At 35.5% G+C, this 26,889-nt stretch overlaps 1 protein-coding gene and 1 pseudogene across 4 annotated transcripts in view; both read right to left on the bottom strand.

The window, feature by feature from the left end:
• The window catches only part of ZMYM2 (zinc finger MYM-type containing 2), a 127,182-nt gene that overhangs the window by 39,522 nt on the left and 60,771 nt on the right, over window positions 1–26,889 (bottom strand). For all 4 annotated transcript variants that reach the window (XR_006786397.1, XM_045844733.1, XM_045844732.1 and 1 more), the window contains 5 exons: window positions 15,845–15,916; window positions 8,608–8,758; window positions 8,033–8,148; window positions 5,197–5,313; window positions 2,733–2,883 (listed from right to left, as the gene is read on the bottom strand). Coding sequence is in view for 3 of the 4 variants with exons in the window: in XM_045844733.1 (XP_045700689.1) it covers window positions 2,733–2,883; window positions 5,197–5,313; window positions 8,033–8,148; window positions 8,608–8,758; window positions 15,845–15,916 (607 nt within the window). In the remaining variant the exon portion in view is untranslated. The remainder of the gene's footprint in view (window positions 1–2,732; window positions 2,884–5,196; window positions 5,314–8,032; window positions 8,149–8,607; window positions 8,759–15,844; window positions 15,917–26,889) is intronic.
• On the bottom strand, window positions 1,168–1,840 carry LOC123822652 (annotated as a pseudogene).

Genomic DNA, 26,889 nt, shown 5'->3' on the forward strand with positions numbered 1-26,889 from the left:
GATATAATTCAGCTAAGTACGCATTTTAGACAGATTTTCTAGTCTTATTTGTCTCTGCCACCCTACATGGACCTTCAGGCAAGTAAAACTGGTTTATTTACGTGTAGACAGAAAACATTTTGTCATTCTATTTCTTCAGAATATTTTTTTACCTACTATGTAAATGCATCACCTTAATTTTTTTAGGTATCTATTTTATTTACTCCCTATATTATCTCTATGAGGATTAAATAACTTTCCATACTTTTACTCATGCTGTGCCTCTTAAAACTGACTTCCTGCTCCTTATCTACTCATCCTTTAACAACAAGCTCAAGTTACATCTCCTCCACAAACTCTGACCTCATCAACCTACTTTTAAACGACCTTTACCAACCATGAACTCAAATTGCAATTGTTTTATACATAATGTATTTTGGCAATTAATCTATGACTTCTTTTCTGTTACTCTGAACTATATTTATAAACATTTCCATTATTTCACCTTTATTAGCTTTAACTTGCTAACTAGATTTTAATGGAAGGACCAGGTAGTATATGTTTTATTATTTCTAACAGGTTCCAGCAGATAACCAGATACAGTTAGAGAAAGCACAAAATATATTAAACAGAAAAGGAGACATAGATCCTTTTTTTAGGCTTTTACTGGCACCTAAAGTGGTAATAAGTCCCTCTGAACGAAAATTATTTTCTTAAAATAAACATCAATTATCTATTTGCTGGTACTTGTCTGTTCATTTTAGTAAAATCCACATAATCCAAATGGTACAAGATCACTGATATGTATGTTAGCCATTGACATCAATGCACTCATATTAAGGAATCACTAAGAATGTCAGTGAACAAAAATTCAGGTGTAAAAAGAGTTAATTAAGAATCAACTTTTTCAATGAAACACTATGTCACTTTTCATTATAGCTGTGATCTTAACAGTAAACATGGTACCCTTTCATACCAGGTGAAATGTACCAATTAAACCTATAAAACTGAATGCTTTGTTTTATAAGCAGTATCTTCTTACATACACAAACTTCTATGTAAAATATACTCATATAATGTTGAAAGAGCTGATAATCTTTTAGTATTGCTGTCATTCTCTACTGGCATTTAGGGTTTTCTAACATTTTCTCTCCCAAAGTACAGAGTTCTTGTATTTTTTCACACTTATCATGCCATGAATTCATAGGGAACGGGTTCCAACAGCTCAGGCTCTTTTCCATCGGTTCTCACAAAATGTGTTTCTCTGGGTGGAGCAGGCTGGCGCTTCAGGCGAACCCAGATACCTTCCTCCTCTTTGACTTCCTTGTTTTTTTTATCATTTTCCTTCACATATTTTAGGAAGCTATCTCAGCTCTTGAAGTGCTTAATATACCCAATACATACATTAAATTCTCTTGGCAAGAATCTTGCCCTTCACTTCCTTGTTTACAACAATGCCCACTGTATACCAGGTGACACTGTCCAGGGGTGTCCAAACCACAGCCTGTAGGATGCATGTAGCCCAACACAAAATTGTAAATCTACTTTAAACCTTTTTTCTTGTTTTTGCTCATCAGTTTTTGTTAGTATTTGTATAACTGATGTGTGGTCCAAGACAACTCTTCTTCCAGTGTGGCCCAGAGACACCAAAATGTTGAACATCCCATAGACTTCCAGTTTTGCCATAGTAACATTTGTGGGGAATTCGTTTTTGAATAATGCCCATTCCCTTGAGGTCTACAATATCACCTTTCTTATAAATTTGTGTGTATGTGGCCAAAGGAACAACTCCGTGTTTTCTAAAAGGCCTAAAGAATACAGAGTGCATGCCTCTCAACTTTCCCTTTGTGTTAGTCATTTTGACAAATTACTGGAAGATGGTAGTTCCCAGCCAAAAAAACAAACAAACAAACAAAAAAAAAACCCAACCTTTTCCTTGCCCCTAACTAGCAATAGAAATCCACGGAAAAAGTGGATTCAGGGGGAAAAAATTAACGGAAAAATAATAGATGAGGATAGCAGACAGTAAAGCTGGGAGATCAGTGTTTGGGGCCAAAGACAGAGTAGAAAGTGAAAGCCAACGTCAAGCAAGAATATGACATTTGGGGAAAAAAATAATAACCACAAGAGCCCAAAACCTATAGTGACAATCCTGGTTCCTATCTGTGGACAATTAGAATGAGGACTAGAGTCCATTCCTATAATCTGCTGCCGGGCCCCAGAGCAGAAGTGTAAATGAGAAGAAAGAGAATTCCAGAATGCACTCTAACAAAAGTCAGTGTTTCTCTGGCATCCCAAATTGAAAACCTGAGTATTTCTCCCTATTACAGGAATGCCACAGGTAATTTTCTTTCTGGTCTATTGAAAACCTCTGAAGACTAGGCAGTTCACTGAAGAGAAAAATAGATCCAATAGAAAAGAATTCTAGTCTGCTTGGAAAGTCAACTTTTAGGTCGTCAATTCACATGTTTAGAAATGACATGGTAGGATAGTGGGTTTTTTATCTCAAAACTTCCCTGAAATGGAAAACAGATTACTAACCTTTTACAGATATAACACCTAAGATTCAAAGGTCTATTAAATATATGTAATAAAACAAGTCAACAGAAAGCAAACTCAATTTTTCATGTTCAGCTACACTAACATTGTATAGCTCCTCTGCACATATGTAGTTATATAGTTTGAAAATATTTTGGCAAAAAAATTAGTATTAAATATTAATAAGTTATGAACAACACTGTATGTACACTTGCCTTCACTACAGAAGGGTCTCTTAACGCCAGAGAAATTTACTGTTTCATGAAGAGTCTTCTCCTCTTGACAGTACTCGCAATATGTAACTATGCAATGCAGCTTCTTATAGTCGTCTGAGCAGGTTCTGCTGCAGAATTGATGCACTTTATTCTAAATGCACAATGGGAACCTTGGTAAGCAGAAGACAACCATCTCGAGAACAAGTTTAAGAAATAAATAAGCCACATTTACAGAAACTAAGTTAAATCATGTACCTACTTAATATTATCTTCCTTGGGAATACATTTCTGATAGACCACAGACACCTATTTTAACTAATTCACCGAGCTCCACAAAATGTAATACCATTAACTACCCAAAAATTATAGTGAAAGAGTAAAGCATCACCGAAGCAAGAGAGCAATCTGGTATTGCTAACAGAACTGTAGAAATGGGAAGAAAACAATGGAAGATACAACATGGGTAAGCTACAAAAAGATAAAAATTATTGAGTATAGTCAAGGCTCAATCTCATTCCTGTCACAGGTTAACAGTAGCAGACATATTGTGGCTAAGATATTCTACTTGGGGCTATCACACAATGTGCTGCTAAACTTTGAGACTGAGGGGGCTCCCTTGAATAGAGCAAAGTTAGTAATTAGTTATTTCTCCTGGCCCCAAACCCATAATAGCCAGAGATACTTTTCAAATATGCAGCTGAAGAGGAACAAGTTAAAACCTCCCAGGCAGCAGTGTTTCCCATGCTATTGTGGAGGACACAGACAAGGTCTAAACCATCTAACATTAGCAAAGATACCTGATGACCCAGAAAAGAAAAAGTGAAAGAGCCTAGGAAGTACCTCAAGTTAGTAAGGCCATCATCAGTGTAAAGATGTCCCATCAAGGACATGTAAGTATAAAGGAAAAGAACCTCAGAAGGAAGAGGCCCCAAGTTCTTAATCACCTGGGGGGCAGGCACAGCATTCATTCAATTTGATGGAGTTTCCTAACAGTTTCCAATACTTGCCCACCACATAAATGAAGTAACGCAGCAATATGACTGCAAAAGCAGCTTGGCGCTGACATGGAGAGGGTAGGAAGGACCTCATTTTCTTCTATTATCAAGACTCAGTTTATGCAGGACCTTCGTCTCCCGTATGATACTATTCTACATGCTTGCACATGGGCCCTTTTCCTCTTTCCCCACCATTCCTTTATCCTTTCTTAATGGACCTTCAACATTCTTCTGGCTAGGATGTAAGGAGGGTTTTAGTCACTAAAAATCAACACTGGGTGCCATCAACAGTCTCAAAGAATGACTAGTTAAAATGTTGTTGAGACTATACCAATGAAATTAACAAACCAGAAAATTTTCTAAGAACTAAAGTGTTAAGACAATGAAATTTCAGCTTTCCAAAGTACTCTAAAAATTGTGTAGTCTGGTTATGGGCACCACCTTTTACCTAAAATTTGCCAAAAGCCACTAAGTTTTGGCTCAAGAGCCATCTATTGTTAGTACTACACTTCGTACACCATTTTACATACTACATGCCCTCAAAAGAGGTAAAAGAAAGAATGGCCAAAGATGAATGCCCAAAAAAAGCAATGTTCAGCCCTGACGGGTGTGGCTCAGTGGGTTGGATGTTACCGCCAGTTTCATTCCAGGTCAGGGCCTGGGTTGCCTGCTGGACAGGTCCCCAATTCAGGGGGAAGGAGGTGAGAAAGGCAACCAAACAATGTTTCTGTAGCTCATCGATGTTTCTCTCCCTCTGTTCCCCTCCTCTTACCCTTTCTCTAACAATAAATAAATAAAAACCTTTAAAAATTTTTAAAAGTAAAAAAGAAAGCAATGTTCAGCCAGGACCATCTTGTCCATCCAGCCACTATTACTGTCCCTTTATGGGAAGAAAAATTAATGATCACACTTTTTGCTAATGGCAAAAAGATATGACCAAGTAAATTAATAAAATGGTGAACACAAGAGTGATGAGAAGGGAAAATAAATTTATATTAGGATCCTTTTATTAAAACAAAATTATAAACTGTTAAATGACAACATAGTAAATGACTACCAAATTCTGTTCTTTAGGTAGCAGACAATACAAGATACTAAGAGTTCACAGAAAATATTTACAAGGACAGGTAGAGAGAAGAGATGGTGAAAATACAGTACAGATACTCCAGAACATAGCTAAACAAAGTGACATTCCATATGCTATTATGAATATAATATATAGTGAGTATGACTTCAATAATTTGGTTTACATTTAAAAAAACAGATCCTTTGTTGGTGCCACTCCCACATAAATAATTCAAATATGATGCATCATATTTAATGACAGCATCCTTTCTTTCTTAATGGTACACATAATCTGAAAAAGTTATCCTTCTCCACCTAGAACAGATTCTCAAATGGAAAAGCCAAAGTTATTTTACTAGACTTTCTTTAGCAGTAGATAATAAACAGAACAAAATATGACTTGCCTCCCATTCCAGGATTTCTGGCTTTGAACAAAAGGAATTTTTGCAATAGTTGCATTTCAACTGAATATCACTTGGAGCTACAAACTGGCCATTTGGAGATGACTGCATACTCAGAGCCTTAAACAAAACAAAGAACAAAACACACTGAGTCTGATGCAGACTTTAGAATTTTTGTAACAACTGTCAAATATGTAGAAAATAGTGTGTATTTTGTTTAAGTATTTCAACACACAAAATTACATTTCTCAATTTTGTCTTTAAAAAAAGTACATTATTCTACATACGTCCTCTGAGATTAAAATTCATTTATCACCAGGATTACTAATTTTAAAAATACAAAAAGCAATCATACCAATCATGATTTCTTTTTTCTCATTAAGAAATCGTAAGCAAATAATAGTGATGTTGTTTAACCAAGTTCTGAACTAGTAAATAAAAATTTAAACTCTAGGCGCTAGCTGGTAATCTCGGTTGGTTAGAGTGTTGTCCCAATACACCAGGTGCAATCCCAAATTAGGGTACATACAAGAATCAACCAATGAATGCATAAATAAGTGGAACAACAAAACCAATGTTTCTTTCTCTCTCACTCCTCCCTCTCTCTAAAATCAATAAATAAACTATTATTCTTTTAAATTTAAACCCTAACCCGCTGCTCTCTAATAGCTGACTGACTGCTGATCTGTCCCTCTTGCACTGTCGCTATCCTTGTCATTCCAAGTCCATCAATGAAAACAGCCCATGTTACTTTTTAAAGGTGATCATTTCTTATACAAAATTGAGGAGGAGAGATTTATAGACTGGTACTAATAGTAGGAATTTTTTATTTTGATTTTATTATACCTCAAGTTAAAACCATTTACAGCACAGAAAAAGTTATAAGCATACATGGGCTTTAAAACTTTTAAACAAAAAAGAAAAACAACTTTTAATCTAATCTAAGTGGGTAAATACACTGATACTTAATATTCATTCTTTAATCCATATTACATAATCTTCTCAATGTATGAAATAGTTCAGAAATTTTTTTTCCAGTGTGAACAGAAAACAAGCTTTATCTAAATTTTTTAAACTTCATTGTGCCCTGGCCAGGTTGGTTGGAGAGTCATCCTATATACCAACATGTTGTAGGCTCAATTCTCAGTCAGGGTGCTTATGGGAGGCAACCAATTGATTTTCTCCATATCGATGTCTGTCTATCTCTCCCCACCCCTTCCTCTCTCTCTAAAATCAATAAACATGTCGTTAGATCAGGATTAAACAAAAATTTTTTTAAGCTTATGCATTATTCAACACAATTAAAATTTGTGAAAAAATAAAGCATGCAGATTTAAGACAGTAACTATCAGGTGAATAAAATTTTCAAATAAAAACCACTTTTCCCTTATTGTTTTCAAAATACCTTCAAGTCCATTAAAATTTATTATTTTTTAACAAATGAAATACCATCCTATTATCTTATTTTGTATAAAAAATCATCTTATGAAGACACAGAATTCAAAATTTATGGCTGGCTTTAAGATAAAGAGAAAGGGAAAATAATGTTTTTCTATTTGTCAACCTTGTATTACTTTTATATGGAGTCACAAAGTGAAAAGGCTGCCTACAGACTTACTTGCATGCATCCCTCAGAAGGCAGAGTCTAAACTCAGTGTTTAAATATATAATGTATTGTTATACAAGCAGCCTCATCAAATCATGGGCAATACAAGTTTCAATTAAAAGAAAAAAAGCAGTTAAAACATTTTCAATTAACATTTCAGTTTACCTAACAACATCAAAAGGAATAAAGTTATAATGTGACAAACAGAATGCCAAAGACACTGTCCTTCATTCATCTAATTACTCCTTATTCCTTAATTTCTACTTTATGAAAAGTTAACAAGTCAGTACCAGTATTACCACTCTAAGGGTGTATCAATGGCCATAATCCCAACTTGCAAAATAAAACTTGAATCTTGAATATGGGTAATCACCTAACCTCAGATGAGCATATGAACTACTAACAAAAACATTCACCAGGCTGAATTCAAAACCACCTCAACTTAAATGATAACTGTTAACTACTGTAACATACATAAGAGACAGAGTTTTCATTTTAACTAAATTAACAGAGAGCACATTGCCTGCAACACAGAACAGGTCAGAGCCAATGACTCATGACTCTGTGCACTGGTGTGAAATTATGTCTAATAGCCCAAATTTTTCACAGAGCAGGTAGTAAACCTACTCACCCCACTTAACTTATACTAAATCCCCTTTAAACTATCCTTCCTAGTGGTCAAGGGGCTTAAGTTTGAACACTTCCAGTAATACTGTCTTCAGCAACTTTGAAGAACTATGTAATTTACCAAAATAAAAAGTTTTCATTTACCAAAATGAAAAATGAGTTCCAGAAACTCATCTTGTATTAATTTAGGGCATACTATAACAAACCCAATCTCCTTTCTACCAGAAATATTTCTAATGTATGAAGAAAACATTTATGCTCATCAATTCCAGGTTAAATATACCTACATCCTTCATAAAATGGAATCCCCCAATAAAAGTCATATGATGTTATTCAAACCATCTACTAAGAAAATACATCAGGCATTGAGCTCAATTTTATTTATTTTCCTTCAAAGTCTATGTCATAAATACAATTCAAAACTCAATCAGATCATTTAAGTAGAGAGCTGGAGGCAGCCATGTCTCCTAGTGACTCTAGAATTTCCACCCCCCAATGTGACCCTCAAAAAACTGGACAAATTAACACATTAAGTAAGCATATTACACTGTTCATTTTCCATGTCTACTTTATTGGGGTATGAGATATGCAAAATAACTATCAAACCTGAAATTTAGCCACACAACTGGAATTGCAAAAGTTATACAGTTTTCCATCAGGCATTGTGGCTTGATATTGAGGTAAAGAGTTTCGCTTACAAAAATGGCAAATAATTCCCAAACCTAGGAGAGAAAAGGTATATATCTGATTACTTTATAAAGTAATAAAGGTTTTTTTTAAAAATCTAAATTGACCTCAAAATAATTTCTTAATGGAAACTTCTATAAACTATCCTTTAATTTCCAAGATTATTTATATGTTAAAAAAATACCATCATAAAGAAGTCTACTATGTCTCCGAACACACACAGACACATGGAAAAAGTCTCAGTTTGAGATAATGTTTAGATGGAGAAACAGTTTCAGCTAAGAACAGACACGGACAGAACTTCAAGAATAACTGAAAAATTCAATGAAAACTGGAATTATCAAAATTTAAAAAGTTTTCAATAATATACTTTGGTTATAATAAAAATAAAGTTTATGTAGTTCTTAAAAAAGCATAAAGTTTAAGGAGAGAAAGCAGTTAGAATATTAGGCATGTTATTTATGTTTTTAAATTCCAAAATTACAGAAACTTACTTTGTGATTTTGCATATTTTGTCTTGTGACTGTTCATGCAAGCAGTGGAACAGTATGGCTCCATGTATCCATTAGGACCTATACACTGAGTCATGTCAAAGAACCTGCACTGTGTTCGGCAACCAGTACAAGTGGTCAGTTTTCCATATTTCTAAAATTTTAAACATAAAAAGATAATTAAGAAAACCACATTTAATTTTAAAAAATTACTGTATTTTTCATTACACTCTTTCTCTCTGCAAAACAATCTCTAATCAGGGTTAGTGGGTCTGAAATACAATGCAGCTAAATCAGATTAAATCAAAAGTAATGATCTGAGCCAAGTTTCCTTTAAAAACAGTGTTTTCTTTATTAATTTAACAGAATCCCCACATATAACTTACAACTGAAAATCAAAGCAAGGCACAGAGATTTCTGATTATGATAATGACACACTTCTTTGTCATTTCACAGAAGAAATTAAATGGACCTTAAAATGTAAGCCTTAATAACAAAATGAATATGGTCCTTCAGAGAAATAAATCTGAAGACTAGTACTTATTCTATTGAACTGCTGTTGTCCAAGCACTTTTGGAATGTTTCTTAAAACTGATTTAGGACTTCCAGCCAAGATGGGGATGTTGGCAGATACACTTTGCCTCCTCCCACAATTAAAAGGACAACAACAAATTTAAAAACTAAAAACAATCAGACTGCCAGAAAATTGAACTTTATGGAAGTCTGACGACCAAGGAGTTAAAGAAGAAACATTCATCGGGACTAGAAGGGTGGAGAGGAGTTCCGCTAAGGTGGGTAGGTAGCTGGAGAACTGGTGCAGGCAAGGAGAGGCTGGCAGAGCGGGCAATCTGACATCTGTGTGCAAATAAACCAGGAGGAACAACTGGTGAGTGAAACAAACCACGCAAACCAGGGTTCCAGTACGGGGAAATAAAGCCTCAAAATCTCTGCCTGAAAATATTTGTGGGGGTTGTGGCAGTGGGGGAAACTCCTAACCACACAGGAGAGCTCACTGGAGAGACCCACCGAGTCCTAGGTTGTACACAAAACCACCCACCCAGGAATCAGCACCAGAAGGGCCCAATTTGCTTGTGGGTGGGCAGGGGAAGTGACTGAAAGACAGCCAAGAGCCAGCAAGCGGCATTATTCCCTCTTGGACTCCTCCCCCTGCCACAAGGTAGATTAGATGTGGGTTGCCCTGCCCTAGAGAATACCTAAGGCTCCACCCCTTATAATGTTATAGGCCTGCCAAGACAAAAAGATATGGCCCACATGGAAGAACCGATCAAAGGTCCAAAACTACAAATAAGAGATGAAGAGACAGTCAACCTATCAGACGAAGAGTTCAAAACACTGGTAATTAGGATGCTCACAGAATTGGTTGAGTATGCTTACAAAATAAAAAGTGAAAGCTATGCAAAGTGAAATAAAGAAAAATGTACAGAGAACCAACAGTGATGAGAAGGAAACTGAGACTCAAATTAATGATGTGGAGCAGAAGGAAGAAATAAACATTCAACCAGAACAGAATGAAGAAAACAAGAATTCAAAAAAATGGGGAGAGGCTTAGGAACCTCTAGGACAATTTTATACATTCCAACATCCAAATCATAAGAGTGCCAGAAGGAGAAGAAGAAGAGCAAGATATTGAAAACTTATTTGAAAAAATAATAAAGGAGAAGTTCCCTCATCTGGCAAAAGAAACACTTCCAGGAAGTCCAGGAAGCTCAGAGAGTCCCAAAGAAGTTAGACCCAAGAAAACACACACCAAGGCACATCATAATTACATTACCCAAGATTAAAGATAAGGAGAGAATCTTAAAAGCAGCAGGAGAAAAGGAGACAGTTACCTACAAATGAGTGCCCATAAGACTGTCAGCTGATTTCTCAAAAGAAACCTTACAGGCAAGAAGGGGCTGGAGGGAAGTATTTGAAGTCATGAAAGGCAAGGACCTCCCATCCAAGATTATTCTATCCAGCAAAGCTCTCATTTAGAATGGGAGGGTAAACTGCTTCCCAGATAAGATCAAGTTAAAGGAGTTCATCATCACCAAGCCCTTATTACATGAAATGTTAAAGGGACTTATCTAAGAAAAAGAAGACAATCAAAAATATGAACAGTAAAATGACAAAAAACTCACAACTATCAACAACTGAACCTAAAAAAACAAAACAAACACAAGCTTGGCAAATAGCTAGAACAGTAACAGAATCACAGAAATGAAAATCACATGGAGAGTTGTCAGCAAGGGATAAGTGACTACACAGAATAAGAAGCATAAATGTTAGATACAAAATAGACACGAGGAGGTTAACAATAATAGGGGAAATGGAGAAGCCAAAGAACTTATATGTATAACCCATGGACCTGAACTAAGAAGGGGCAATGCTGACAGGAGGGGTGGTGCAGGGCGGAGGTGAGACATGGGGAGGAAAAACATGGACAATTGTAATAGCATAATTGATAAAATATATTTTAAAAAATAAAAATAAAATCTTAAAAGAACTGATTTACTACCTACTACCCACCTACTACATTTAGAACCTGATTTTTGGCTATTAACCGCTGTTAACAATTAGTCAACAGATAATAATCAAGTCAATCCTTCTGCTAAGGATGACTATTTCCCAATACTGATATAATGGAGAGAAATGAGACAGAATATATGATAGTAAGATACAGGAGGTACACTTTGAAAAATGCTGGATAAAAGCAGTGTTACTGAGATATAGTCTTAAAAAAATAGAATTTGCATGAACTGGTGCATTTGTATTAAAACATTTACTTGATAGTCACAATCAGATATCAAACATGAGGAACAAAAGCTTTTTAGAGCAACTCTGATCTCTTCTGAGTATTTACAAACCCGCTCATCTGCATATTCAACAGCATCTAGTACAATACGATTATATAAGACCTCAAATGTTCCATGAATGGATGAGTAACAGATGTCAGAGAAGATGACCATCAGGCCAAAAATAACACAAAGTAGGTAAGTTTTCTGGATAAATTTCACAAGAACCAATGAATTTTAGAAAATAAAGGTAATAAATTATAGGTTAAAACAACAACCAAAAACAAGTACCTAACCTCAGTATCAAAAAAGAAAAGAAAAAAAGAATGACTTCCTCAGCACAAAACAATTATGTGCACAATGGTTCATTACATTCATTCTGGTATCATAAAGTATAACCCATGCTGCCTATTTCCCATTTACTTAACCATCGCTTCTTATAGGAAGCCCTCTCGAAGTGGAAACCCACTCATTCTTCAATCTGAGAAGCTCCAAAAAGAAATAATTATCAACAGCAAAAAAACAGTAACAAAAAAGAAGTAACAGCCATAATAAACCTATTAATCTAATTATGACTTCCCCGGTGTTTGGAATGGCAACATATTTTCCTGAGGTCTACATAATAATTTAAATTGTTATACTGGGGAATACAAATCAATAAAACAATGGAAAATGAAAGAATGTTACAATCTGATACCACAGTACAAATTAGGAATACTAGAAACATCAGAACGCCTATCATTGTGTTGCAGGATCACTCCCAGTAGATATGCACATAAGACTTCCAGGTAATTGCACCTACAAAGAATTCTTTTACCAATAATTCAATAAATGAAATCTCACCATCTAATCTAATCTTGGATTAGTTCTTTTAACTTACTAGAAATGTCCTTCAACTTGACAATGATTTTATTGGCAGAATGGTTATAATTATTAAATTTTAAGACATAACATAATAGAAAATAGACCAGTTGAATTGGGTGAAGTAAACAAGGAGCTAAGTAACTGGTCTACATTGACAAATACTTTTATCTGAAGAGAATGAGAAGGTACTATCAGAAAGAAAGAACCATTAATATTGAAAATGTTTCAGCACAGCTATTTTCATAGCTACCACTATTTCAAACACAGGACCCATTTAACAGAAAGACATTAGCAAAAACAAAAGAAATAAATGTTCATGCTTTATATGAAAAAAATTAGACTAATAAGCACATTTAAATTTCATGCACCCTATAAATATGCACTGTGTGATTTAAAGGAATAAAATTAAATAGAACAAATTTATAATTAATATATTCCCCATCCAGGCATGGGGGGAAATAAACCTACTTATAAATTCAGGGAGAAAAATTAAGGTAAAACAATAGAAACAAGATACTAGTAGTGTAAAAGGAAAATACAATGGTAGTTTATAACACATTGGCTCACCTTCAGGCTACTCACTGAGAAAAGATGCCTTATATTTTAATTTTAACCAATTCCACATGAATATCAAAATTAACCATCACATGATTTAAAACTTCCCCTAATTTTTCTTTTTACACATTAAGTAATACATTTCATTTAGAACATTTTGACAAAGTAAGTGAACAACGTGTAGGTAAAGAGAGATAAAGGTTTCATGTACTTGCTGCTGCAAATCTAATCTAGGAAATGGACATCAAGATAAAATCAGCACATAACCTACTTCCTAGCCAAATTCAACTACAAATTAATTTGGGTCTATAGTATTACATGGAAAACATGTATTATCCTTATGTGCAGTAACGTCTACCTGAAATGTGGCATTCTCTATCGTTCTAATTGGAGGCAACTAAACACATTAGTTTTAGAGCCTGTGAATTCATCAATAATAAAATTGCTCTGCTTTTTGTATAGTACTGGCAGACAGGTCAATCTATCGTCATGTTGGACATTACTTCAAAAAACACTGTAGTTGCCCTCACCAGTGTGGCTCAGTTGGTTGGAGCATCTTCCTGTAAACCAAAGTTGCAGTTTCGGTCCCCGGTCGGGGTGCATGCAAGAGTCAAACAATCGATGTTTCTTTCCCTCTCTCTACTTTCCCTTCTCTCTAAAAATCAATAAGCATGTCCTCAGGTGAGGATAAAAAATAAAAAACACTGTAGTTATCAACCATACTATTTTATCACTTAGTGCATGAATAAAGTATACATCACATTTAAAAAAATTTTTAAATTTAGAAATGTTTTGATAACTATTTTAATATATTCTAGCTGTAATAATACTTGATTTTATGCATTTAATAACCATCTGAGAACTGGTCTATCCTTATTACTAAGGGAGTCAAAAGCACAAATATAGTTAAGAATGCTGATTAGAGGGACTGGTGATGACACTTCAACACAACATGATATTGCACTAATTTTTACACTAAGATTAAAAAACTAAATTCAAGTAAAACTTATACATCATTCATTCAATAAAACCCTAATAATATCTCTTTATTGTCAACATGTTCATGCAGAGGAAAAAAGGGTCTAAAAATTTGACAAACCATTGTGTTTTACTTTTCCTCACTGCCGTATAGTTTACAATTTTTTTCAACACACATACACTACTTTTATTTTTCAAATTTTTCTAATTGACAATGGATGCTAAAAATAGCGGGTGAAAAGTCTGCTGAGCAACAGGATCTTTAGAGTATAACATATACAACAAAAAATTTAATAAATACAGAAAAAAGAATAGCAACTGTACCCTGTATAAATTCGATAGACATCTCCTTAACTAAGTGAACCAAGTCAACACACAGACATTGTGTGCCCTCTGGTGTGATGCACTAAAATGGATACAGTATCATTTACGAGGTATTCATGCCAAAAAATGCATGACTTCAATATATGCCTGAGAAAATATCAGATGAACCCACACTAAGAGGCACTCTACCAAATGTCCTGCAGTATTCAAAAATGTCAAGTTGTAAAAGATAAAGACTGGGGAACTGTTTCAGTTTAAAGCAGGCAGCACTTCCACCCTCAGCCATGATGGAGTAACAGATACTAGATGTAACCTCCCACCTTTAATTACTAGGAAACTAGACAGAAGGCATGAAACAATGGCTTTCAAACACTGCACAAAACACAAAATAATTTGTTATTTAGAAATTTTAAAAATTAAGCTGTAGAAACAGATCTAGAAATAACAGGACACAAACAGTATATAAAGATACTAAAAGAGAGTTATGATAAATATGCTGCTAGAGTCAAGAAATCAGTAGGGAAAAACATGAATATGAGGCAAGGAGTAGAAGATATTAAAAAGACCCAGAAAGAACTTCTAGAAATGACAAATACAAGATCAGAGATGAAAAATACGCTGCATTTGACATGATTAAGTTTATCAGATTAAAATTAGTAAAATCAAAAATACAGTAACAGAAACCCTTTAAAATTAGGCGAAAAAGAAGCTAAAAAAACACTAGTAATAGACTCACGGTGATTATAGGACAATAGCAAGAAGTCTAATATACCTGGAATTGAGGTTTCAAAAGAAGAGGGGTGGGTGCAAAATAGACAAAATTTTTGATGAAATAACAGCCTGCCACCCTGGATTACATAGAACTCAGACTACTTTGTATATGTTTTTCTTCCATTTGCTATAAGGAATGTTAATAGACAAGATATGAATAAGGTCTGTAGATTAATCAGATAGCAGCATCATATTAAAATACTTTATTTTGATATTTTACTACAGTTTTTCTTAAGTGTATGCATTTCTTATACATGTGCTAATTTATTCATCCAGATTAATGAGAATACAGATTTGAAAATGATTTTGAACAAAACATTTTATTTATTTTTCAAGCAGGCACACAAAAGAGGGACTTTGATATCCTATAAATAAATAACTACTGTGGATAAGGTACTGTGCATTGAAAAAATATATCTAAAAATAGCAACTAAATACCTAAAAACAAATAATCTTATCAAAAGAAAATACATGTAAAATTTATTGAAATAAGTCTGTGTATGTCACAGAGGTAAAGAAAACAATCTGATATATTTTAAGTGCATAAATTTTAATATACAAGCATATCTTGTTTTATTGTGATTCTCAGATACTGAGTTTTTTACAAATTTTGAATACCTTCCACCAGCAAAAGGATCACTGAAGGCTCAGATGACAATTAGCACTTTTTAGAGATAAATTATTTTTTAATTAAGGTATATATGTTATAATGCTATTGCACATTTCAAATGCAGTATAGTGTAAACATTACTTTTCTATGCACTGAGAAACAGAAAGTTCCTATGACATAGTTTACTGAAATATTTGCATTCTTATAGTGGTCAGGTACTGAAGCCCAACATGTCTGAACCATGCTTAGCACTCAGAAAGTACAGGCCTGTTCAGATACACCTTAACAACAGTGGCAGTGCATGAAACTGTCAGACCTTAACCCCTGCTACATTCCTACTTACTTCAGGCTGCATCAAGAAAGAGTCTTGCATGTGATCTCGAACCTCCTTCAGGAAGCTTGGATGGCTACCTACCTAAAATAAATGAATGAATGAATGAATGAATATTTATTTATTTCAAACACTTTATAAAAACATAAAGAAAGGCTACTACACTGAAAGGTCAATAAGCAAGCTGTAAAAGTTGGTTCTTAATTACCTATTCTGTGACTTACAAATTCATTCCAACTTTTAAAAATGCCTATTTGTTGTAGCTCCAGTGCCACTGCCCAACTTAGACAAGAATTTTTAAGTAAGTGTAACTATCCTACAGAAAAAAATCAGGATTGGCTGGGAGGAGGAGGGCAAAGGGGAAAAAAACTGGGACAACTGTAATAGAATAACAATTAAAAAAGAAAAGAAAATTCCTCTTGTTTTAGTCTAATAGTGAAGGTCTGTGGGCTTACACTACATTCTGTTTTCATTTTTGGTTCTCTTCAGTTTGTATTTATGTGGTGCTGATTGCTGCATTTTGTTTTTACATTTTTAATTACTACTTATTATTTACATAGTGGTACACATTTTTATTAAACAGAACTTTTTTGTTGTAATTTGTCATACCAGAAAAAATTTTAATTTCAGGCTCTGATAGTACATCATTTCCTTGATTTGACTTTAAGCATAACACAATGATGGAAAAACTCTTAAGCTGCATTTAGTATTTTAAATTGTATAAGTAATTTAGCCCTGGCTGGCGTAGCTCAATGGATTGAGCACGGGCTGCGAACCAAAGTGTCGCAGGTTCGATTCCCAGTAAGGGCACATGCCTGGGTTGCAGGCCACGGCCCCCAGCAACCGCACATTGATGTTTCTCTCTCTCTCTCCCCCTTCCCTCTCTAAAAGTAAATAAATAAAATCTTAAAAAAAATTATATAAGTAATTTCATCTAATAAACCACTTGTGGTCTAATTAAAAATAAATAAATTATAAAACAATATAATAATGGGGTAAGGAATTAAAAATACAGCCTTAAATCTGGCCAGCCTATAAGTAGACTGTGCAAAACATCGCTTATTTCTCTTAGATGATAAGATCTCATTAAAGTCCATTAATACTTATGATGATATCAAAGCATTTTAAATTAAGTAAAATGGAGGTTATGCGATTATAATTTTCATCATCTGCAAATGGTTTGTTTTGGGAACTTATCTGAAAGAACATATGACAGTTTCCAGCACAAATTTACATCCTCAGTCCTTGCAGAAAGCATCCTGCTTTCCATGGAAGTTAAGATACTGTGCAAGAAAATGAAAGTAACTTGAGAGAAGTGTTAAGCATTTTATACAGTCTCAAGTACCAGCATTTGGTATACCCCAGAAACTAAGCAAGAGGGACATAGGTAACAATGACAGCCAAGGTCAATGTGAGAGACAAGGATCAAGAGGGAAGGGAAGGGACATGAAAAGATCCCTAGTTCCCAAGCTCCAGGAAAAGACATCACTAGAGTGTCTTGTGCAGTGGTCTCTAAACATGTCTGATTGTGCTGCTTTATCAGTAACAACAAATGCGTGGGTTTCCATTTGTTTACTTATGTATTATTAACAGAGTATAGGAATTATAAAATATATGAAAATATTTTTAAATGAAAAATGAAACAATATTTTACATTAATTTTTATTTTATTTAACGCAAAAAAAAACAATATTTTTATATGCACTCAAGTGGATTCATTTGGTGTCAGTGGAGGCTCTGTGTAGTCAGCCAGAGCCCAGGGAAGAGAGGAACTCCTATAGCCACCCAGCATAAGGAGCCCCTCCCCACCACAGGTGTCAACAGAGGCCAAGTGAGAGCCTGACTTCTACCTCCACTTGGAAATAATAAGATTTCCCTAGCAGAGCAGTGTCAAATAAAACCAGTTAACATAGAGGTTTACATATGATCCAGAGTATTGTAACGCAATATACCAAATGTCTGGGCTGCAATTTTAAAAAATCACTTATCCTACCAAAATCCAGAAAAACAACAATGTAAATGGAAAGAGACAATCAATAGATGCTAACACTGAAAGTACAGATGTTAGAATTAAGTGACACACAAGCAGCTATGATAAAACTGCTTCAACAAGGAACAAAAGCCACATAACAATGAATACAGATTCTTATCAAAAACAATAGAAGACAGAAGAAGAACCAAATGGAAATTTTAACTGAAAAAAAACCATAATAGAAGTTTTGTTTTTTTTAAAGCATGGTCAGGTATGTCAAAAGAACACAGGAGACAAGTGAAAGTGAGGTCAATGGCCAAAGTTAGAAAATTATGAGCAACAAATTAAATAAAGTAGTACTACATTATAACCCAAAGCATAAAATTAATAATACCCATGAGTCCCTCCTGATAGTAATAAGTGACTGAATAAATTAATAAATGTAGGAGACCAATTTACTATGCAGAAAAATCCCAGTTATCTACATATTGCCCACCAAAAGAGAACATGATTTCACTCCAAAGAGTACAACATGGAAACAGGGAGAGTAAGAGAGGGAGGGTAAGAGCTTGACAATGTAGAATTCTGATAAACACTATGTCTGCAAGGTGATAACATCAACTTCAATGGTCATAAACCATACTGATAGATTTGCCCTTATATGTAATGAAAATGGTAACAGTATTCAAGTAAATACCTCTGCAATCTTCCTCCTAAAAACCCATACCCCAGTCTGTCTAATGATGACAAAAACATCAGAAAAATTCCAACACAGGGGCATCTTAGAATATACCTGACTCCTAAAAACTACCCATGGTCAAAGAAAAAAAAGGGAGGGTAGAAATGGGGAATGAGAAATAAAAAAAAAAAAACCTGTTAAACATCATCAAAAACAAGGGATCTGAGAAAATGCCACAACAAAGAGGAGCCTAAGGTGATCTGATTACTGAATATAACGTGGTATCCTGCATGGAATCCTGAAAAGAAAAAACATACTATGAAAACAGTAAGGAAATTCAAATGAACTCTGAACTTTACCTAATAGTATTCGTATCACTTGATTACTTATAGGTAATATAGCAGACTAATTAAAAGTATCAATAAAAGGGCACACTGGGGGAAAGGAGGGCTATAACATGAAAACTCTATACTATCTGCTCAGTTTTTCTGTAATACTAAAACTGTTGTAAAAATATTAAGCATTAGTAAAAAAACAACAAAAGCCTCTAAAAAGAAAACCCCCAATGGAGGAGACTAATAGCAGAATGATTATTCCCTCTGGGGAATAATCAGTGAGGGTAAAACAAAAATTATGCAATCTAAACAAAAGAAAACAGATTTGGAGGGGAAAAAGTTCTTTTAAATGGAGCCTCAGGGATCAGTAGGACTATAACAAAAGATGTAACTTTCAAGGAAAAAGAAGACAGGGCTGAAAAAACATTCAAAGAGGCCCTGGCTGGCATAGCTCAGTGGATTGAGCGCAGGCTGCGAACCAAAGCATCGCAGGTTCGATTCCCAGTCAGGGCACATGCCTGGGTTGCAGGCCACGGCCCCCAGCAACCGCACACTGATGGATGTCTCTCTCTCTCTCTCTCTCTCTCTCCCCCCCTTCCCTCTCTAAAAAAAAATAAATAAAATCTTTTAAAAAATTCAAAGAAATGTCTGAAAATATTCCAAATTAGGCAAAAGACAATAACCCACAAAAAGAAGAGTCTGAGCAAACCCTGGAAAGGATAAACCAAATCACAATACAAATTTCTTTAAAAATCTGAATGAAAATTGGAATTAAATTAAAATTTGAGTAAAAAAATAAAGACAAAGAAAAAAAATCTTGAAACCACTGAAAAGGAGAAATACAATTGGAATGACAGCCTAAGAAGACAAAAACTTTTAGACAATAGACCATTTACTCCATCCAAATACCACAGATGGTAAAAACTGTGGCGCCAACTCTACCCACACCAACAAAGGCCAAGTAGAAACCTAGACTTGCACCTCGGCCTGGCTTCAATATAATGACCCAGCATCCAGCCAGGAGACAGCACAAAAAGACACGTAGGGAGCCTGAATTTCTGCCCATTAGGAAGTGGTAAGTTCCCTTACCTCCTCCACCCTCAAGATGAGTATTGAGAGCCAGGACTTTCACCAATAACTACCAGTAATTAAGGCCAAAATTACAATTATAGAAGCTGAAAAAACAAATAAAAAAAGTGAACAAAGTCTAAGGGAACTGTGGGACAGATCAAGTAGACCAACACATGTATTAGGAGGGACCCAGAAGAAAAACAAAATAAGGCTGAAAGATTATTTGAAAAAATAATGGCTGAAAACTTCACAAATTTGATAATGAATACAAATCTACAAACCTAAGAATCACAACTTACAATTGAGATAAACTCAAAAGAGAGACACAACAGGATACATTATAATCAAACTGTAGAAAAACAATCTTGAAAGCAGGAAGTACCAGGAATCCTCAGTAAGATTTCCCACCAATTTCTCACCAGGAAACACTGGAAACACCCAAGGGCAGTGATGATGACGTTATATGAAATATTGAGAGAAAACACCTTTCATAAAAGAATATATCTCTCCAGCAAAACTATTATCCAAACATGAAGGAAAAATAAAGAAATACCCAAGTAAAAGCTGATGGAATTCTTACCACTAGACCTACTCTATTAGAAATGCTTGAAAGTCAAAGAGTTATGCTGAAATAACAGTAACTTGAGCAGAATGAAGGAAAAAGATCTTTAGTATAAGAAACCCCATGTGCAGTCCCAGCTGGCATGGCTCAGTGAATTGAGAGCCAGACTTTGAAGCAACGGGTTGCCAGTTCGATTCCTAGTCAAGGCACAGACCTGGGTTGCAGGCCAGGTCCCCAGTAGGGGATGTGGGAGAAGCAACCACACATTGATGTTTCTTTCCGTCTGTCTCCCTCCCTTCCCCTCTCTCTAAAAATAAATAAATAAAATCTTTAAAAGTAAAGAAACTACATACACAGATACAAAATGTAGTATTATTGTATTTTATAAGTATACTTTTTATTGCCTACATGATTTTGAAGGCAGATATACAAAAAAATTATAAATCTGTTATTAAGCATATAATGTTTAAGATTTAATTTATTACACCATAAAGGAGGATGGGGCTATACAGGAACAGTTTTTAAATGCCAATTAAGTTGTTTTCAAATCACATTAGACAGATATAACATAAATTTATGCAAATGTAATCCCCATGGTAATCTCAAGGACAATGTCTAAAAATTATACACAAAAGAAAATGAGAAGAGAACCAAAACAATTCACTACAAAACAAAATCAACTAAACACACATACAAAATGCAGTAATGGAGGGAATGGGTTACACAACAGGTATTAGACATACAGGCAGGGGAAAAAAAGGCAAAAAAAAGTCCTATGTCAGAAATAACTAAATATAAAGAGATTAAATTTTCTGATCAAAAGGCAGACATTGGTAGAATGGAAATTAAAAATGATCCAACTATATGTAGTCTACAGGAGACTTCACATCTCACATACAAATTCACTAGTATTTGTTGCTATAGTAATATAAAACAAAATAAACTTTTAAAACTTTTATCAAAACCTGATGAGCCAAAGAAAAACAATATATACTGGCAAGAGGGTAAATTCATCAAGCAGATATGGTAATTATAAAGATATATGCACCAAATATCAGAGTCCCAAAATATATTAAGCAAAAACTGACAAATCTGAAGGGAAAAATAGGCAAGTGTAGATTTATAGTTAGAGAATTCAATGAATATACCATTCCCAATAATGGATAGGCCATCCAGACAGAATTTTGGTAATTAAATACAAGATGTGAATAATACTGTAAAACAACTAAAGATAACTCCACCTAACAAGAGCAGAATAAATATACTTCTCAAGTTCACATGAAACTTTTCTTCAGGTCAGACCATATTAGGCCATAAAAAAAGTCTGAAGAAGTTTATAAAGATTAAAAACACATGGTATCTTTTTCAATCATGTGAATGAAACTAGAAATACATCACAGAAGGAAAACTGGAAAATTCACAGATATTAAAATTCACACACTTAAACGCTGGTTCAAAACAGAACTCAACAAGGAGTCCTAAAAATACTTAACAGACAAATGAACACCAAACAACAAAATAACAAAAGTGATGGGATACAGAGCAATCAGTGATCAAAGCAAAATTTATCATTGTAAATACCTATCACTGTTAAGATATCAAATCAATAACCTAATGTACACCTCAAAGAAATAGAAAACAGAACCCAAAGGCAGAAGGAAAAAATAATAAAAATTAAAGTGGAGATAGGCAGACAGGGCTCACCTCTTCACACAGCCACATCAAAATTACAACTAAGATGTAATCACTCAGAACAGTTAGAGATGCAGCTGAGTAGAAGTCTGAGAACTGCAGAACTGAGAAAAATCACAGTCCATCCAGACTGCTGAGAGGGACGCAGACGGAGGGCAGGGTGGTCCCTCTCACCCACCTGTGGTGGACAGAAGTTCAGGAGGGATATCTCAGGAGAGAGGAGTCCCAGCCTCACACAAGGCTTCCCAACCCAGGGTTCCACAGCCAGGAAGATAAGGCTCTACAACTTCTGGCTGCAAAAAACCAAAGCAGATTGAGGCAGTAGAGGGAGACTGCTAGAGCCCCAAGCAGTTCCTCTTGGAGAACCCACACATGGACTCATCCATCTACTCAGACTCATTCCCTTTGAGCTCCAGCACAGGAGTTGCACCTTGAAAGGCACCAGTAGCATAAGGTGTCTGGCATCAAGGCGAGAGCTCAGGGACAGCTTTCTCCCAGATAGAAAGGCAGGCAGAGCCATAGAGCCAGCAGTCCAGTGCCATATCTGAGACTCCATCAACCTGGCTGACACTGTTTGACCCACCTTGGAGATCCCTAGAGGCTATGCCCAACCCAATTTACAGGCCAACCCAAACTGCTTTTCCATATGAATGGCTGGTCTTGGCTCAAGCTTCACAACGTCCTAAATCCTCTAGAGCAAGCAACTGCTGACTTCAGGAAGCCCCAGGCCTGGCACTAGCAGCAGACAGCCTAGATTCTCAACTTGGCTTCACCTGCTAATCTCCAAGCCCAGCATAAGTAGCAGTCATCTCAGATTGCTTTATAGCTCAGGCAGGGTAGCCCCAGGCAAAGCATAGGTCAGGGCTGACCTTTGCCTGCACCACCCAGGAAACCCCAGAGCCAGCGCATGCTGTGGACAGCTACAGACCATGTTGGGAGCACCACTACCATGATGCTACACAGATGATCCTCCATGGAGGGCAGAGGTTGGTGGTAAGTGATCACAGCCAATCCTTGCAACTGACTGGTCTGAGTAAATCTCTCCCATTGATCTGCCAACAGCAATCAAGGCTAAACTACAACAGGAGGGTATACTTAGCCCACACAAAGGGTACCCAGCTTAGGTGATAGGGGAGGCTGTGCTACTGGACCATACAGGACACCCACTACATTAGCCTACACTACCAACACCCGGAGTCAAAGTAGCTCTACTTAATATACAGAAACAAACACAGGGAGGCTGCCAAATGAGCAGACAAAGAAATATGGCCCAAATGAAAGAACAGATCAAAACTCTAGAAAAAGAGCTAAACAAAATGGAGATAAGAAATCTATCAGATGCAGAGTACAAAACAATGGTTATAAGGTTGCTCCAGGAATTTAGTGAGGACTTCAACAGCATAAAAAAGATCCAGTCAGAAACAAAGGATACACTAATTAAAATAAAGAACAATTTACAGAGAAACAACAATAGAGTGGGGGGAAGCCAAGAATCAAATCAAGTGTGGAGCATAAGGAACTAAAAAACAACCAATTGGAACAACAAGAAGAAAAAAAGAATCCACCCCCCCCCCCCAAAAAGGAGAGTGTCACAGCCCCTGGGACAACTTCAAGCATTCCAACATTTGCATCATAGGGGTGCCAGAAGGAGTAGAGAAAGAGCAAGAAATTAGAAATCTATTTCAACAAATAATGAAAAAAAACTTTTCTAATTTGGCAAAGGAAATAGACATGCAAGGCCAGGAAGCACAAAGAGTCCCAAACAAGATGGATGCAAGGAGGCCCACACCAAGATTCATCATAATTAAAATGCTAAAGTTTAAAGATAAAGAGAGAATTTAAAAGCAGCAAGAGAAAGTAAGTCAGTTACCTACAGGGTAGTTTTCATAAGACTATCAGCTGATTTCTCAAAAGAAACTTTACAGGCTAGAAGGAACTGGCAAGAAATATTCAAAGTCATGAAAAGCAGGCACCTACAGCCAAGGTTGCTGTACCCAGCAAAGCTATCATTTAGAACTGAAGGGCAGTTAAAGAACTCCCCTGACAAGAAAAAACTAAATGAGTCCATCATCACAAAATCATTATTATAAAGGGCCTTCCTTATTCAAGAAAAAGAAGATCTAAAGTATGAACAATAAAATGGCAAATGCATATCTACCAAAAACTGATTCTAAAAAACAAACCAAGCAAACAAGAACAGAGACAGAATCATGGATATGGAGAGTGTTTTGATGGTTTCCAGATGGGAGAGGAGTGTGGGAGAGAGGGCCAAGAAGTGAGGAGATTAAGGAGTACAAATACACAGTTACAGAATAGCCATGGGGACGTAAAGTACAGTATAGGAAATGAAGTAGCCAAAGAACCTATATGCCTGACCAATGGACATGAACAATGGTGGAGGGATTGTGTGAGGGAGTGGGGGTGCTGGGTGGATGGGGGCAAAGGGGAAAAAATCAGGATGGGTAATTATATAATCAATAAAATATAATTTAAGATTAGAGATAGAGAATAGAAAAATAGAATCAATAAAACCAGAAGTTGATCATTTGAAAAAAGTTGACAAATCTCTTAGACTAAGAAAAACAAAAGATGCAAAGAACAGAGAAACAAAAGAAGAGACAATACTACACATTATCCACCCGCCCCTCTGCAAAAGAACTGATTAAATACTATGGAGAATTATGTACCAACAACTTGGATAACAAAAGAAATGGACAAATTCCTTAAAACACACAAACCACTAAAGCCAATTCAAAAAGAAACAGAAAATATCAACTGGCCTTTGAGAAGCAGAGGTTAAATCAGCCATCACAAACCTTGCAATAAAGAAAAGCTCAGAACCAAATGGCTTCACTGGTGAATTCTGAAACATTGAAAGAACTAATACAAATTCTTCTCAAACTCTTCCAAAAATCAGAATACAATGAAACATTTTGCCATCCCTATTCTATTAGGCCAGCATTATCATGATTCCAAAGACAGACTAAGGCAACACAATGAAGAAAATTACAAATTAGTGTCCCCTGTGAATATATACACAAAAATCCAGAATAAAATATTACTGATTAAGCAGCATATTAGAACTATTATACACCATAACCAAGTGGAATTTATTCCAGTAATGCAAGAATGGTTCAATGTAATACACATGAATAAAATGAAGGTAAAAACCATATGAAGGAAAGAAAGATTTTGACAAAATCCAAAGTATAGACTCTCTATACTACAGAGAACAGAATGCCTGCTGTAAGAGGGGAGGGGGATTGGTGAAAAAGGTGAAGGAATTAGGCAAAGAAAAAAACCTCACAGACAACAGTATGGCGATTACCACAGAAAATAGGTGGTAGGGGGAGGCAGAAGAGGGTAAAGAAGGGATAAATGGTGATAGAAGACTTGAACACACAATACAATATACAGATGACATATTATAGAATTGTACACTTGAAACCTCTATAATTTTATTAGCCAATGTCATCCCAATAAATTCATTAAAATTTAAAAACTCTTGAAATTAAAAGCTCTTGCCCTGGCTGGTGTGGCTCAGTGGATTGAGCGCTGGCCTATGAACCAAAGGGTCACTGGTTCAAATCCCAATCAGGGCACATGCCTGGGTTGTGGGCTGGGTTCCCAGTAGAGGGGTGCATAAGAGGCAACCTCACATTGATGTTTCTCTCCCTCTCTTTCTCCCTCCCTTCCCCTCCATCTAAAAAAATAATCTTTAAACAAAATAAATAAAATAAAAACTCTTGTATATGCAATATATTATTAAGAAAGTAAAAAGAGCCCCGATGTGTGGCTCACTGGGTTGGGCGTTATCCCACAAGCCAAAAGGTCACTGGTTTGATTCCAGGTGTGGGCACATGCTTGGGTTATGGGCCATATTCCCAGATGGGGACATGGGAGAAACAGCATTGATGTTTCTCTCACACATCAGTGTTTCTCTCTTTCTCTTTCTCCCTCCCTTCCCTTCTCTGTATACATAATAAAATATTTTTTTAAAAAGAAAGTAAAAACACAGTCTACATGTAGCAGACAATTATTGCAACCATATCAGATAAGGGATTTACATTCACAATATATAAAGAATTCTTACAACTCAAGAACAAAAGGAAAAACAATTCCAGCATAGGCAAAGGACTTCGATAGTTCTCAAAAAAATATATACATGGTCAATAAGCACAAGAAAACATGCTCAACATCATTAGTCTTTAGGGATGTGTAAATCACAACCGCAAAGAAATACCAGTTCACACCTACACAGGCAACTATAATCAAAATATTTTTAAAACAAAAATAAGTGTTGGAAAGATGTATGGCAAAAGGTAACCTTTGTGTATTGCTGGTAGAAATTGTAAAATGATATTGTTATTGTGGAAAACAATTCAACAGGTCCTCAAAAAACTAAATGAAAAATTATCCTATGACCCAGCAATTTCACTCCTAACTACCAAATTTTGAAGTGTATAATACACACTTTTTTTGCCCAAATATTAGAGAGAAAAATAAGGATGTCCATTATACATGGATAAAATGACTACATACCATGGGTATAATAATAGGAATAATAATTTTGTGTATAATGTGCACAAAAATGTAGGTGTGCATTAAACACAGGAGCACATTATACACGGCAAAATATGGTGTATATACCCACATGAATTGAAAACCAAGACTCACACTGATACTTATAAAGCAAAATTTGTTGCACCATGATTCACAGTAGCCAACAGTTGGAAACAACCCAAA

The sequence above is a fragment of the Phyllostomus hastatus genome, unplaced genomic scaffold, assembly GCF_019186645.2.
Source record: "Phyllostomus hastatus isolate PE091 unplaced genomic scaffold, TTU_PhHast_1.1 phas_contig_41, whole genome shotgun sequence".
Taxonomy (NCBI): Eukaryota; Metazoa; Chordata; class Mammalia; order Chiroptera; family Phyllostomidae; genus Phyllostomus; species Phyllostomus hastatus.